This window comes from Lipotes vexillifer, unplaced genomic scaffold, assembly GCF_000442215.2.
Source record: "Lipotes vexillifer unplaced genomic scaffold, Lipotes_vexillifer_v1.1 scaffold230, whole genome shotgun sequence".
In the NCBI taxonomy this organism is placed as follows: Eukaryota; Metazoa; Chordata; class Mammalia; order Artiodactyla; family Lipotidae; genus Lipotes; species Lipotes vexillifer.
In genome coordinates this window covers 6115451-6132069 of record NW_006775143.1, presented here as the reverse complement: position 1 = coordinate 6132069, position 16619 = coordinate 6115451, and the positions used below count along the sequence as shown (strand labels likewise).

The 16619-nt window shown below is 37.1% G+C and overlaps 1 protein-coding gene across 3 annotated transcripts in view; it reads left to right on the top strand.

Annotated features, from left to right (window-relative positions):
• Positions 1-16619, top strand: part of KIAA1958 (KIAA1958 ortholog) — a 171912-nt gene that overhangs the window by 153519 nt on the left and 1774 nt on the right. For all 3 annotated transcript variants that reach the window (XM_007449765.1, XM_007449764.1, XM_007449763.1), the window contains one exon: positions 5292-5464. In XM_007449765.1, the coding sequence (XP_007449827.1) occupies positions 5292-5464 (173 nt within the window). The remainder of the gene's footprint in view (positions 1-5291; positions 5465-16619) is intronic.

The window sequence follows — 16619 nt, the reverse complement described above, 5'->3', positions numbered from 1 at the left end:
TTCTCAACCACTGCGCCACCAGGGAAGCGTGCATGTGTCTTTTTGAATTATGGTTTTCTCTGGGTATATGCCCAGTAATGGGATTGCTGGATCATATGGTAATTCAATTTTTAGTTTTTTTAAGGAACCTCCATACTGTTCTCCATAGTGGCTGTATCAATTTACATTCCCACCAACAGTGCAAGAGGGTTCCCTTTTCTCCACACCCTCTCCAGCATTTGTTGTTTGTAGATTTTCTGATGATGCCCATTCTGACCAGTGTGAGGTGATATCTCATTGTAGTTTTGATTTGCATTTCTCTAATAATTAGTGGTGTTGAGCAGCTTTTCACATGCCTCTTGGCCATCTGTATGTCTTCTTTGGAGAAATGTCTATTTAGGTCTTCTCTCCATTTTTGAATTACGTTGTTTTTTTGATACTGAGCATCATGAGCTGTTTGTATATTTTGGACATAAATCCTTTGTCCATTGATTCATTTGCAAATATTTTCTCCCACTCTAAGGGTTGTCTTTTCATCTTGTTTATAGTTTCCTTTGCTGTGCAAAAGCTTTTAAGTTTCATTAGCTCCCACTTATTTATTTTTGTTTTTATTTCCATTACTCTAGGAGGTGGGTCAAAAAAGATCTTGCTGTGATTTATGTCAAAGAGTGTTCTTCCTATGTTTTCCTCTAAGAGTTTTATAGTATCCAGTCTTACATTTAGGTCTCTAATCCATTTTGAGTCTATTTTTGTGTATGGTGTTAGGGAGTGTTCTAATTTCATTCTTTTAAAATGAAAAATGGTAGCTGTCCAGTTTTCCCAGCACCATTTATTGAAGAGACCATCTTTTCTTCATTGCATATCCTTGCCTCCTTTGTCATAGATGAGTTGACCATAGGTGCGTGGGTTTATCTCTGGGCTTTCTATCTTGTTCCATTGATCTATGTTTCTGTTTTTGTGCCAGTACCATATTGTCTTGATTACTGTAGCTTTGTAGTATAGTCTGAAGTCAGGGAGCCTGATTCCTCCCGCTCCATTTTTTTCCCTTAAGACTGCTTTGTCTATTTGGGGTCTTTTGTGTCTCCAAACAAATTTTAAGATATTTTGTTCTAGTTCTGTAAAAAATGCCATTGGTAATTTGATAGGGGTTGCATTGAATCTGTAGATTGCTTTGGGTAGTATAGTCATTTTCACAATGTTGATTCTTCCAGTCCAAGAACATTGTATATCTCTCCATCTGTTGGTATCATCTTTAATTTCTTTCATCAGTGTCTTATAGTTTTCTGCATACAGGTCTTTTGTCTCCCTAGGTAGGTTTATTCCTAGGTATTTTATTCTTTTTGTTGCAATGGTAAATGGGAGTGTTTCCTTAATTTCTCTTTCAGATTTTTCATCATTAGTGTATAGGAATGCAAGAGATTTCTGTGCATTAATTTTGTATCCTGCTACTTTACCAAATTCATTGATTAGCTCTAGTAGTTTTCTGGTGGCATCTTTAGGATTCTCTATGTATAGTATCATGTCATCTTCAAACAGTGACAGTTTTACTTCCTCTTTTCCAATTTGGATTCCTTTTATTTCTTTTTCTTCTCTGATTGCCATGCCTAGGACTTCCAAAACTATGTTGAATAATAGTGGTGAGAGTGGACATCCCTGTCTTGTTCCTGATCTTAGAGAAAATGCTTTCAGTTTTTCACCATTGAGAATGATGTTTTTGATGTGGGTTTGTCGTATATGGCCTTTATTATGTGGAGGTAGGTTCCCTCTATGCCCACTTTCTGGAGAGTTTTTATCATAAATCGGTGTTGAATTTTGTCAAAAGCTTTTTCTACATCTATTGAGATGATCATATGGTTTTTATCCTTCAATTTGGTAATATGGTTAATCACATTGATAGATTTGCGTATATTGAAGAATCCTTGCATTCCTGGGATAAACCCCACTTGATCATGGTGTATGATCCTTTTAATGTGTTGTTGGATTCTGTTTGCTAGTATTTTGTTGAGGATTTTTGCATTTATATTCATCAGTGATATTGGTCTGTAATTTTCTTTTTTTGTAGTATCTTTGTCTGGTTTTGGTATCAGGGTGATGGTGGCCTCATAGAATGAGTTTGGGAGTGTTCCTTCCTCCGCAATTTTTTGGAAGAGTTTGAGATGGATGGGTGTTAGCTCTTCTCTAAATGTTTGATAGAATTCACCTGTGAAGCCATCTGGTCCTGGACTTTTGTTTGTTGGAAGATTTTTAATCACAGTTTCAATTTCATTACTTGTGATTGGTCTGTTCATATTTTCTATTTCTTCCTGGTTCAGTCTTGGAAAGTTATACCTTTCTAAGAATTTGTCCATTTCTTCCAGGTTGCCCATTTTATTGGCTCGTAGTAGTCTCTTAGGATGCTTTGTATTTCTGTGGTGTCTGTTTTAACTTCTCCTTTTTCATTTCTAATTTTATTGATTTGAGTCCTCTCCCTCTTTTTCTTGAAGAGTCTGGCTAATGGTTTATCAATTTTGTTTATCTTCTCAAAGAACCAGCTTTTAGTTTTATTGATCCTTGCTATTGTTTTCTTTGTTTCTATTTCATTTATTTCTGCTCTGCTCTTTAGGATTTCTTTCCTTCTGCTAACTTTGGGTTTTGTTTGTTCTTCTTCCTCTATTTCCTTTAGGTGTAAGGTTAGATTGTTTATTTGAGATTTTTCTTGTTTCTTGAGGTAGGCTTGTATAGCTATAAACTTCCCTCTCAGAACTGCTTTTGCTGTATCACATAGGTTTTGGATCGTCATGTTTTCATTGTCATTTGTCTCTAGGTATTTTTTGATTTCCTCTTTGATTTCTTCAGTGATCTCTTGGCTATTTAGTAATGTATCGTTTAACCTCCATGTGTTTGTGTTTTTTACATTTTCTTCCCTGTAATTCATTTCTAATCTCATAGCATTGTGGTCAGAAAAGATGCTTGATATGATTTCAATTTTCTTAAATTTACTGTGGCTTGATTTGTGACCCAAGATGTGATCTATCCTGGAGAATGTTCCATGCTCACTTGAGAAGAAAGTGTGATCTGCTGTTTCTGGATGGAATTTCCTATAAATATCAATTAAATCTATCTGGTCTGTTGTGTCATTTAAAGCTTCCGTCTCCTTATTTATTTTCATTTTGGATGATCTGTCCATTGGTGTAAGTGAGGTGTTAAAGTCCCCCACTATTATTGTGTTACGGTCAATTTCCTCTTTTATAGCTGTTAGTAGTCGCCTTATGTATTGAGGTGCTCCTATGTTGAGTGCATATATATTTCTAATTGTTATATCTTCTTCTTGGATTGATCCCTTGATCATTATGTAGTGTCCTTCCTTGTCTCTTGTAACATTCTTTATTTTAAAGTCAATTTTATCTGATATGAGTATTGCTACTCTAGCTTTCTTTTGATTTCCATTGGCATGGAATATCTTTTTCCATCCCCTCACTTTCAGTCTGTATGTGTCCCTAGGTCTGAAGTGGGTCTCTTTTAAACAGCATATATATGGGTCTTGTTTTTGTATCCATTCAGCAAGCCTGTGTCTTTTGGTTGGAGCATTTAATCCATTCACATTTAAGGTAACTATCAATATGTATGTTCCTATGACCATTTTCTTAATTGTTTTGGGTTTGTTTTTGTAGGTCCTTTTCTTCTCTTGTGTTTCCCACTTAGAGAAGTTCCTTTAGCATTTGTTGTAGAGCTGGTTTGGTGGTGCTGTATTCTCATAGCTTTGCTTGTCTGTAAAGCTTTTGATTTCTCCATCGAATCTGAATGAGATCTTTGCTGGGTAGAGTAATCTTGGTTGTAGTTTCTTCCCTTTCATCACTTTAAGTATATCATGCCACTCCCTTCTGGCTTGTAGAGTTTCTGCTGAGAAATCAGCTGTTAACCTTATGGGAGTTCCCTTGTATGTTATTTGTCATTTTTCCCTTGCTGCTCTCAATAATTTTTCTTTGTCTTTATTTTTTGCCAGTTTGATTACTGTGTGTCTCAGCATGTTTCTCCTTGGGTTTATCCTGTATGGAATTCACTGCACTTCCTGGACTTGGGTAGCTATTTTCTTTCCCATGTTAGGGAAGTTTTCGACTATAATCTCTTCAAGTATTTTCTCGGGTCCTTTCTCTCTCTCTTCTCCTTCTGGGACCCCTATAATGAGAATATTGTTGCATTTAATGTTGTCCCAGAGGTCTCTTAGGCTGTCTTCATTTCTTTTCATTCTTTTTTCTTTATTCTGTTCCACAGCAGTGAATTCCACCATTCTGTCTTCCAGGTCACTTATCCTTTCTTCTGCCTCAGTTATTCTGCTATTGACTCCTTCTAGTGTAGTTTTCATTTCAGTTATTGTATTGTTCATCTCTGTTTGTTTGTTCTTTAATCCTTCTAGGTCTTTGTTAAACATTTCTTGCATCTTCTCCATCTTTGCCTCCATTCTTTTTCCAAGGTCCTGGATCATCTTCACTATCATTATTCTGAATTCTTTTTCTGGAAGGTTGCCTATCTCCACTTCATTTAGTTGTTTTTCTGGGGTTTTATCTTGTTCCTTCATCTGGTACATAGCCCTCTGCCTTTTCATCTTGTCTATCTTTCTGTGAATGTGGTTTTTGATCCACAGGCTGCAGCAACAATTGCAATTTAAAATCTGTTCATTCTCCTCTGAGACAATGTGAACCTCTCTGGAGCGTCCCCCTCTGTCCCTAATATTCTACTTGACCTTCCATTCTGACTCTAAGCTAGCTGATGGGTTGTGGAGTCAGGGTTGAAATCTCTCTCTCTTTATCAATTTGTGAAAAGAAATAAAGAAATATGCTAATACCATTTAACTCAGCGCTGTCCAGGATGACAAATAAGATATTTGAGGCTATATGTTGCAGAGAAGTAACAGCTCTTCATGTGCTAAGGAAAAGAGAAAGGATGTGTAACTTTTCTTCCTTTCTTTCTATCCTTTTGTCATTGTTGTTAACATAAATGCCATTTTTTTACAGTGAAAATTTTAGATAAAACATTCTTTCTTTTTCTGCATTCATTTTTTCCCTTCTATTATTGTAATGCCGGCATTAGTATATCAGTTAATATATATGGCAAAATTGTTGGGATTAAATGCAAGGTTACTACATCGATATCATGCTATAAATGTTGTTCCCTACTGTATTTATTCTAATTTATGTATACTTGATAGAAATTTCATTTTTTAACGTGTTATATCTCTTAGGAGTTTTCTCCTATTTAACATGATCCGAAGATACAATTCTGTGAAGAAGGGAATGGCAAATTATTTTAATGCCTTTTATTGTTTTTGTTTCTAGCCTATTCTACTAAGCTCAACAAATTTCCTGTATTTAATATTAATGATGACTTGAATGATCTGTGTACCAGTGCAGTAAGCCCAAATACGACCAAAGCAACACGGTATGCCCTGAATGTGTGGCGATATTGGTGTATGACCAATGGGCTCAAAGATCACACAGACATCACCAAGGTAAGAAACTCTTAAGTTTACTTCTTCTTTTGGTCAACTTCACTGAGCTTCCATGTGCCAGGCACTGTGCTAAGTATTGTGGGGAACACGGAACAGGTACTTTCTGCCTGAGGAAACTTTGAAAGACCATAAAATAGAAAGAAAAATATCCACAGTACAAAACAGAATTTAATATGTCTTCTCGGAATTTATAGATCAGAAATGCCAAAAAAATTCAGATGGATAAATTAATTTCAGTTTGTTGAGACTAGCAAAGGAATTGATATTTAAACTGTATTTTGAGGGAGAGGTAGGGTTTCAACAGAATTGAAGACAAGGGTCTTCTAGGCTGAGTCATGTAAGGAAGAGTAAAAATTAGAGGGATAGACCCACTTTCCTGCAGCAGAGCCTTTGTATATGGGAGTAGTGGACTGTAAAACTGGATTTTGACAACCCTTAAATGGAAAGCTGAAATCTTGTGAATATTGGGAAACCATTGAAGTTTTGTTTTGTTTTTGTGTTTGTTTGTAAGGAGAGATTTTATTTGAAGGGTTATTGGAGGGGGCAGCAGAGAAGGGACTGTTATAATAAAAACACTCTGACCATAAGATCTGCAAATGTCTTAAGGGTTAGGTGAAAGGGAAACACTGAAGTTTTTGTTTGTTTGTTTGTTTGTTTGTTTTTTGCGGTACGCGGGCCTCTCACTGTTGTGGCCTCTCCCATTGCGGAGCACAGGCTCCAGACGCACAGGCTCAGCGGCCATGGCTCACGGGCCCAGCCGCCCTGCGGCATGTGGGATCTTCCCGGACCGGGGCACGAACCCACGTCCCCTGCATCGGCAGGCGGACTCTCAACCGCTGCGCCACCAGGGAAGCCCAACACTGAAGTTTTTTGAACAGGAAGGAACATAAGAAACATAATATTATAGAGCAATTAATTGGAGATGATGAGCAAAAATGTATTTAATATTCTTGGTCCTCAATTTCCCCAGTTGTAAAATGAACCCTTAGAATCTCTTCCAACTTGAAATGTTTCAGGGTTGTGAATAGAAGGGAAAATTCTTGGACATGTAGAGTCAGAACAGAAAGATGTATTTTGATTTGGATATGTTGAGTTTAGACGATAGAGATGTCTACCAGATGAATATGTCGAATGAGCATTTGGGAAGGTGGGACTTAAAACATGGGGGAAATGTTAAAGCTGGAAGTATAGATTCAAAGATATTGCAAATAGAAGTCATAACTGAAGCGCAAGGGTAGGTGACATCTCCAGGTTTGGGTGATGTGTTTAGGGCACCAACAAGAGAAGAAATAGGAAATCCAGGTTTCTACTTCTGGCAGCATGGTGCCCTAGATACTGTGAGGGGCCTTTCTGCTGTACTTGCAGAAAGAAAGGGAGCCATCCACAGGATCAAAACAGGAGCAGTGTGAACAGTAAGCACATATGAAAGGCCGGGCTCTTCCTCAGGGCTTATGTTGATAACATCATTAAGAAGGGAAGAGGCAAGGAGCTAAACTGAAGAATCCTTGATTGAGGAGCAGACCCTGAAAGTGTCTAAAGAAGTTCTTGGTCAGTAGCATACCCTGGCTCCTTGCAGAGTCATATGCTAATAATCTTTGAAGGGAAACATCCAAAATGTAGGTGCTCAGATTTTTCACAGATTAAGACCAACTAAATGTGTGCTCATTAAAAAAAAAAAAAAAATCAGTATCCACTTAAGGAAATAAGTCGCCATGAATGAGAATGAATAGAAACAACAAAGAACAGATTTAGACACCAGGGACTTTAGATAGTAGATTATAGGTTAAGGATGTATGAAATGTTTGTTGAAAGAATGAAAAGAATTATAAAAATGAAAAAGCAACAACATACTAATCAAAATGATCCAGCAGATGAGAAAATAAATTGAAATTTCCACTTGTGGCCATAAGGGAATAGAAGGGTTCAGCATTACTCTCCTGCTGTAACAACTAGAAAACTGGGCATAATAGATGAAATAACTCTTCCTTCCTACAGAACAGGCATCACAGGACTTGATCCCTAAGATGGCTGCTTGACCACCTCTCAGGCTTTCTGCCTGGAGACAATTTTTAAACTGCATTAAAGGGAGGGGAACCCAAACTGAGCCTGGCAATCTTGCTGAGTTGAGGGGAGACAGAAATCAGAGCTCAGGGCGGCTGAGGACATGAGAACAACTAGAAAGAAGTTATAGCATTCATTGAAAAGATCAGACAAATCCAGAATTTAATAATGTAAAATTCACAATTTCTAGCATACAAGCAACAGTTACTATACATAGGAAGAAGTGGGAACATATAACCCACGCCCAGGAGAAAAATCAGGTAAGTCTTTCACTTCCAACCAATTTGGAGGAGATTTACTCTCCTGCCAGAAACAACCAAAAAACAGACCAATGATATAACTAATGTTTTGCAAGGTATTATATAATACACAAAGAAGGGCAGTGACCTCTGAGAGATGGGAAACAAGGTGAGCCTTACATGTGCCCCAGCTTGCTGCCTTGAAAGAGTCTACAGGGCTGTGGTGCAGGGAGGGAGCATGCAGGCAGAGCCCAGCAGATTTGCTGAGTTGAGGAAATGGAACTGAGTCCAGAGAGACCCAGGTGGCTAGAATTGTCATAACAGAATATTCGGAAGTAGAGAGCTACACAGAAAGAGAACGTGAGAGAACTGAAGCTATTCTGTCTCAAATATTCAGCTGAGTATACTGATCAACATCTGCATGTGAGGAAACTACCTGAGGCTGGCCAAAAAACAAAAGAAAAAGATGCCTGAAAGAATCAGAGGTAATAGTGCCTGGAGCTCACACAGAACTGGAAACAGTACCTCTTCCCACCAGTCAGACTGGAAAAACCTCAGGATTCGTGGGGTAGAGACTTTAGAAAGGTCTTGCATCAAATGTGGAGAATAATTAGCCACAGACTGAGCTTTGCTCTAACCCTACCCAACAAATCTTAAAAGCAAGACCCAGCTACATGGAAAGGTGCTAGATATCACTAATCATCAGGGAAATGCAAATCAAAACCACAGTGAGCTATCACCTCACATCTGTTAGGATGACTGTTATCAAAAGACAAGAGTTAACTAGTGTTGGTAAGGATGTGGAGAAAAGGGAACTGTTGTGCACTACTGGTGCAAATGTAAAGTGGTGCAGCCACTATAGAAAAAGAGTATGGAGGTTCCTCAAAAAATTAAAAATAGAACTATCATGAGATCCTTTATCTAAAGGAAACGAAAACACTAATTCAAAAGGATATATACACCCCTGTGTTCATTGCAGCATTATTTACAATAGCCAAGACATAGAAGCAACCTAACTATCCATAGATGGATGAATGGATAAAGAACATGTGGTATATAGATACAATGGAATATTATTCAGCCATAAAAAGGAAGAAAATCTTGCTATTTACAACAACATGGATGGACCTTGAGGGCATTATACTAAATGAAATAAGTCAGACAGAGAAAGACAATTACCATATGATCTCACTTATATGTGGAATCTAAAAACAAAGAACAAAAAACCTCCTAACTACAAAGAACAGATGGGTGGTCACTAGAGGCTGGGAATGAGCAGTGTTGAAATGGGTGAAGGTGGTCAAAAGGCCTGGGGATGTAATGTGCAGCATGATGAGTATAGTTAATAACACGGTACTGTATATTTGAAAGTTTCTAAGACAGTAGATCTTAAAAGCTCTCATTACAAGAAAAAAATATTTTAACTATGTGTGGTGATGGGTGTTGACTAGATTTATTGTGGTAATCATTTTGCAATATATACAAATATCAAAATATTATGTTATACACCTGAAACTGATATAGTGTCATATGGTAATTATATCTCATTTTTTTTTAATTAAGAAAAAGCAAGACCCAAAAGGGTCAAACAGTTTTCAAGCAACTTAACTTTGTCCCAGAACAAACCTTAAGAATATTTATAGGAATATAAGAATATCCAGAACCCAAGAAATAAAATTCACAATCTCTGGCAACTAAACAAAAATTTTCAGACATACAAAGGAGCAAGAAAATGTCAATATATCACTTAAAGAATGAATCAATCAAAACCAACCCAGAACTGACACAGATTTTAGAATTAGCAGACAAGGACATTAAACCATTATTATGACGAAAATAAACATGTGAAAAGATGCTCATTAGACCTCAGGGAAATGCAAGACAAAATCACATGAGATTCTACTTCACATTCAGTAGGAAGACTAGGATAAAAAAAAGAAAAACAGATAATAACAAGTGTTGATGAGGATGTGGAGAAATTGGAACCCTCATACATTTCTGGTGGGAATGCAAAATGATGCAACTGCTTTGGAAAGTCTGGCAGTTCCCCAAAAGTTAAACATAGGGTTACTCTCACCCAGCAATTCCATTCATAGGCATATACTCAAGAAAATTTAAGACATATATCTATACAAAAACCTGTACACAAATATTTGTTGTAGCATTATTCACCATAGCCAAACTGTACAGACAACCCAAATGTCCATCAGCAGATGAATGGATAAACAAAATGTGGCATATCCATACAATGGAATATTATTTGTCAATGAAAAGAAACGAAGTACTGATACATGCTTACAGCATGGCTGAACCTTGAAAGTGTTATACTAAGTAAAATAAGTCAGACACAAAAGAGCAAATATGTATGATTCCATTTATATAAGGTACCTAGAATAGGCAAGTTCATAGAGACAGAAAGTATAATAGAGGTTACCAGGGGCTGGCAGGGGGAAGAAATGTAGTTATTGTATACTGAGTACAGTTTCTGTTTGGAATGATGAAAAAGTTCTGGAAATTAGTAGTGATGATGGTTGCACAACATTGTGAATGCACTTAATGACACTGGATGGTACACTTATAAATGGTTAAGATGGTAAATTTTATATTATGTATATTTTACCACAATAAAAAAGCAAATAAATCTATTAAAATGTAACCATTTCACCTTTATTAATAATAATTTTAAAATTCATCTATTCTCATAGACCCTCATCACCATGTCTTCAACCCCTAACCTTAACCTTTTCTAGGTCAGAGGATCTTGTCTTCCAGACTTTGTGAAGTCACTATGAAGACCGTTGTCCGTTACTGGGAAACTTTACATTTCCCTGCAGGAATCCATGAAAAGAGCCCCATTTCCCCATAACCTTCATGGCATAGATAACATACATCTCAGGTGGTGAAGATGTCTCGATTGTCCAGTTGGGTGTGCCTTATCATCACTTCTAGTTTCACCTGTGTTGTTTGGAGGAATAATGGATGAGGAAGAAGATATATTTCAATCCTCTGTCTCACATGGGCCACTTAAATATTTTTAATGATTAAATTCTTAAGAAAGAGGCCAGTCTCTTAGAGCATTAGCCAGTATTTTTGTTAAAAGAAGGAATTGTGGCATCAAGGTCCATAGCCTTAATCTCACTTTTTGGTCTCAGTGCAAGGTATTTTTAGTCTAAGTGTGTCTTTAAAGATAGATATAGCTAGCAGCAAACAAGCTAGGTTACAGCTGTTTATCATTGTTTGGCAGCTGGTAAACCTCAAATTTAGTTATTTTTTCAAGGAGGAAAGCAAAGAGTCAAATCAGACTTCAAAATGTCATCTAAATTAGCAGAGTGTACCCTGCCAGTCTCACACTCTCATCACTCTGTGATGTACTATGTGTGTTCCACATGGTATTTTTTCTTCATAAGTGTGACCTAATCCTCACTGATACATCTCCCTCAAAGTTGCTGTCTCATTGATTTACATATTCCTTAGCCTCACTCAGAAAATACAGCATCTTGAAGTTCAATACCTGTCTTAATAAAGTGAAATTTAGTAACTGCAAAAATGAAGTCATTTTTGTTGTCAGCAATGGTTACTTCAAGATTCATATTTTTTTCCTATTAGAGTACTTGCAGTTCACAAGCATTTTCTCCACTTTCTTCATCGCCTAGTCAAGATTATCACAAAGGGGAGTTTGAGGCATTCCCCAAAGTAACTCTTGGTTTTACTTGTCTAATCCTTTCAGTTGCCAAGGATTACTACATAGTTCCAGAACTTTGGGATTTGCCAAGCAAGTCAGTCTTCTTATACTGCTCTTTCCCACCTGGAGTCATCTGCCCCATGACAACCTCCTACTTCTCTTTGGTCATTTTCACATCAAGAAAGCCCAGTTTGGGGACTTCCCTGGTGGTCCAGCTTATTAAGACTCTGTGCTCCCAATGCAGGGGGCCCGGCTTCGATCCCTGGTCAGGGAACTAGATCCCACATGCATGCTGCAACTAAATATCCTGTGTGCTACAACTAAGACCTGGTGCAGCCAATTAAAAAAACAAAAAGCCCAATTTTTAATCCATGGTGAATTTGATGTTCAGAGTGGCTCATGAAGGAAAATACTTTTCTGCAATGTCTTCATAACAATTTAAGACCTCGAGGAATAAATATCAACCAAAACTCAGTCTGAGAAAACTAAGGAGGCAGGCAACATGGGCCAGAATGAACAGTTTCTTGTGTACAAAGAATATAAATTTTGTGACTTGACATTTCTTCAGGAATTGCTTTTGCTGTGATTTTTCTTTGAAACTTGTGGTATAATCAAGGGTTCTCCTTGATTCTTAGGGTTCCGCACCCTAAGTCAGCTTGGTTCTCCTGACTCCAGGGTTAATACATTGCTTTAACCCATGTTTATCAGTTCATTGGGTATCTATGATACATTTCAGGCCTTCTGGTAGGGTCTTCAGCATGAAGAACCAGTCATGTATGAGATGTCATTCTTGCATTCAGGAAGCTTTCAGTCCACTTTGAGAGACAGACATATAAATAGATAAAAGGCTGTGCAATATGGAAAGGGTCATAATAAAATTTAAATTAAGTGCCTTGGGATCCCAGGTGAGAGAGTAACTTTGCTTAGGGAAGCTGGAGAAGCCTTTTATATAGACAGCAGAATTTGAGCTAGATCTGAAACAAGGAATAGAGGTTTTCCAAATAGAGAAGGTTAGAAGGAAAAACATTCTAGGCAGAGGAAATAGCATATGCAAAGACTTTGAAGCATGAAAGAGCCCTGTGGTTTCTACGAATGTCACAAAGTTCAGAGAAGCTGGAAAACAGAGTATAAAGAGAATAAAAGATTAAGCTAGAGAAATAGGGTGTGTATCAGTTATCTCTTGCTGCATAACAAACCACCCCAAAACTTAGTGGCTTAACAGAACATTCATTTTATTTGCTCATGATGATATGGGGTTTTCTCAGCTAGAAGTGGTTCTTCTACTGGTCTCACTTGGGATACTCATGTGGGTATAGTCATCTGTATATTAGATGGGAGGCAGCTTGTCTCTGAGTCACACGTTCCTGAGGTCTAACTGGGCTTCCTTACATGGCAACATCATGTATTACGACATGGAGGCAAACCTGTAAGAACCTGTAAGATGAAAGCAGAACCCCTTGAAGCCTAGGTTTGGAATTCACACATTGTTATTTCTACCACATTCTATTGGCCAAATTAATTCATGGCCAGCCACGATTCCAAGGGTGGGAAAATAGATTCTACTTCCTGATGGGAGGAGCAGCAGAGTCACATTGCAAAGGGGTGTAAGAACAGGGAGGGGAGAGATGGTTGTGACTGTCTTTGCAAACAGTCTATCATAGGGTGGAAGCAGATTGTAAAGGCCTGCATACAAGGTAAACAGGAATTTATCTGAAGGGCAAAAGGAAGCTATCAGATGTTAGTTGTTTTGTTTTGTTTTGTTTTTAAACACTAAGGTAGTATGATTTTCTGCTCAGCACCCCTTATTTAAGGAACCATTCTTCTCCTACAATCCCCATGGTTACTGCAAAAGCCATTATGTTAGTACAGTGGCCCACCTTTTGGTCGGTTGTTTGGATCAGGAGTGGGCCAATCAGAATCCTTCCTTCAGACTTTTTTTCTACTGAAAATGAGAGTTGGACTCTTGCCAGTACCTGAAGCTGTAAGATATAACCCTTGGGGAGTGCTAAGTGGCTACATAAAGAAAGCAGCTCTGTACAGAGAAGCAGAGGTGAGAGGTAGAGCCCTGATGGCCTTGAAATCCACTATTTCTGATATCCCTCTTTGCCAAGGCTTTTTCAAGTTTGGTCTCTCTCTTGCAACCACACAAGTCCCAGCTAATACAAAGAGAAGTTAACACCTGAAAGTAGGGAGTTGCAAGTGACAGCATAAAAATCTGAAACCAGATGAGTTTTGGGTGTCATGGTTATTGGGAAGTTATTTTAACTGGTTTTTACTGGTATGTAAGAAAACTATTGCTTTTTATATTTTGTATGCAGCTACCCTATTCTTTCTGATGGCTTTTCGACTGAATCTCTTGGAGTTTCCTAGACCAACATTTAGATTATCAGAAAACAATTGTTTTGTCTTTTTCCTTTCCTATATGCATATATACATACATACATGTGTGTGTGTGTGTGTGTGTAATTTCTTTCTCTTGTCTTACTTGGTTGGCCAGAATCTTGAGAGCATTGTTGTATAATATAGCAATGATATTCATCATTCTCATCCTATTCCTGACTTCATAAAAAAGATTCTAATATTTTCATCTTGGTGTAATTTTTTTTAACATCTTTATTGGAGTATTATTGCTTTACAATGGTGTGTTAGTTTCTGCTTTATAACAAAGTGAATCAGCTATACATATACGTATATCCCCATATCCCCTCCCTCTTGTGTTTCCCTCCCACCCTCCCTATCCCACCCCTCTAGGTGGACACAAAGCACCGAGCTGATCTCCCTGTGCTATGCGGCTGCTTGCCACTAGCTGTCTGTTATACATTTGGTAGTGTATATATGTCCATGCCACTCTCTCACTTTGTCCCAGCCTACCCTTCCCCCTCCCCATGTCCTCAGGTCCATTCTCTACATCTGCATCTTTATTCCCGTCCTGCCCCTAGGCTCTTCAGAACCATTTTTTTTTTTAGATTCCATATATATGTGTTAGCATATGGTATTTGTTTTTCTCTTTCTGACTTACTTCACTCTGTATGACAGACTCTGGGTCCATCCGCCTCACTATAAATAACTCAATTTCATTCCTTTTTATGGCTGAGTGATATTCCATTGTATATATGTGCCACATCTTCTTTATCCATTCATCTGTCGATGGACACTTAGGTTGCTTCCATGTCCTGGCTATTGTAAATAGAGCTGCAGTGAACACTGTGGTACATGACTCTTTTTGAATTATGGTTTTCTCAGGGTATGTGCCCAGTAGTGGGATTGCTGGGTCATATGGTAGTTCTATTTTTAGTTTTTTAAGGAACCTCCATACTGTTCTCCATAGTAGCTGTATCAATTTACATTCCTACCAACAGTACAAGAGGGTTCCCTTTTCTCCACACCCTTTCCAGCATTTATTGTTTCTAGATTTTTTGATGATGGTCATTCTGACTGGTGTGAGGTGATACCTCATTGTAGTTTTGATTCATCTTGAGTGTAATTTTTATAGTTCATGTCTGTAAAATACTCTTCGTTATAGTAAGAGGATATTTTTTCTTCCAATCTAAATTTAATTTGCATTTTGAAAATTTGAAGTGGATAGCATATTCTTTCAAATAATTTTTCAGTAATTATCAACTTCATATTGTTTCTCCTTAATATATAAATAAGTCAATTATATTGAAGTATTTAGTACTATTGAATCATCCTTACACTCTGATAATCCCTACTGGTCTCGATGTAGATTGCTTTCCTGCAGTCCTAAATTTGATAATATAGGCAGCCCTCATTTTGCTGGTACCCTGTTAACTGCTACTTGTGCATATCAGAGCCATGCCCTTGCTTGCATGGTTCTAACGTGTGTACATTTTGTTTTACATTGGTGCTGGGCAAAATGGAAATCACTAGTACTTTACTTAGGGGAGTTTACATTTATATTCATATACGTTGTTGGGTTTTTTTTAACGTCTTTATTGGCGTATAATTGCTTTACAATGGTGTGTTAGTTTCTGCTTTATAACAAAGTGAATCAGTTATACATATACATATGTTCCCATATCTCCTCCCTCTTGCATCTTTGGTATAATATCTATCATATTTGGATTAGAAAAAAAATGAAGAACGCTTATTTTTCCTGTGCTCCAAAACTGTTTACATACAAAAGAAAAGCTGAATCAGCTCCATAACGCCATCTCTTTATGAGTGACATACATCTTTTTTTTTTTTTCTTTGACATACATCTTTGACGTCATTTCATTCTCTTCTCTTGTTTGGGGCTCTTCAGATCTCTTACCTCTTATTGAACCAACTTTGGTAATTTATATTTTGCTAGAAAATTGTTCAGGTTATTTATATTTACAAATTAATATGCATAGTTTATAATATTCTTTCATATTCTTTATTCATTTTCTGTAGTTATGGTCTTTCTCATTCCTAATATTGTTTATATTATATTTCCTTTCCTCTTCTTCCTCTCTCTTTCTTTCTATCATATTTGCTAGAAGTTTGTCAACTTTATAGGTCTTTTCAAAGATTACATGTTTTCATTTTTTATCTATACCAATTTATATATTTTCCAGTTCATTAATTTATTTTATTTTTATTGATTCACTCTATTTTTGAATTTGATTTACTTTGTCTAGTCTTTTGTGTTGAATAGTGTTCGCTTATTTTTAATAAAGTTTCTAACAAAGGCATTTTAAGACTGTGGTGTTATTGGAGTATATTTGGCAACACCTCATACATTTTGATATGTAATGTTTTCAGTTTGCCTCATTTTTAATCTATAATTCAGTTTTTATTTTCCTCTTTGACCCAAGGGCCATTAGAAGAATGAATGTTACCTGTACAGTTTCTACTTTTAAAACATCTCTTATTGAGACTATCTTTTGTCCTAGAATGTGTATTCAACCTAAACTGACTATGAGCAAGGTCTGGTTTTATCTTTATGGCTCCCTCTTGAGAGTAAAGCTTTCTTAGCCACCAACCTTCCTTCTCCTGCCATGCCTAAATAAGGAGTACTCTCTGTCAGTATAATCAAGTCTTTCATATCTTTTGAACAAATATTGACATTGAAGCCCTATCGATCATTAAGTCAGAAATATTTCCAGACTTATTCAGATAAATTCAAGTGAAAAATCAAGGGGCATTAACTTGCTGTGCAAAATGGACATGTGAGTCATCTTTCCCT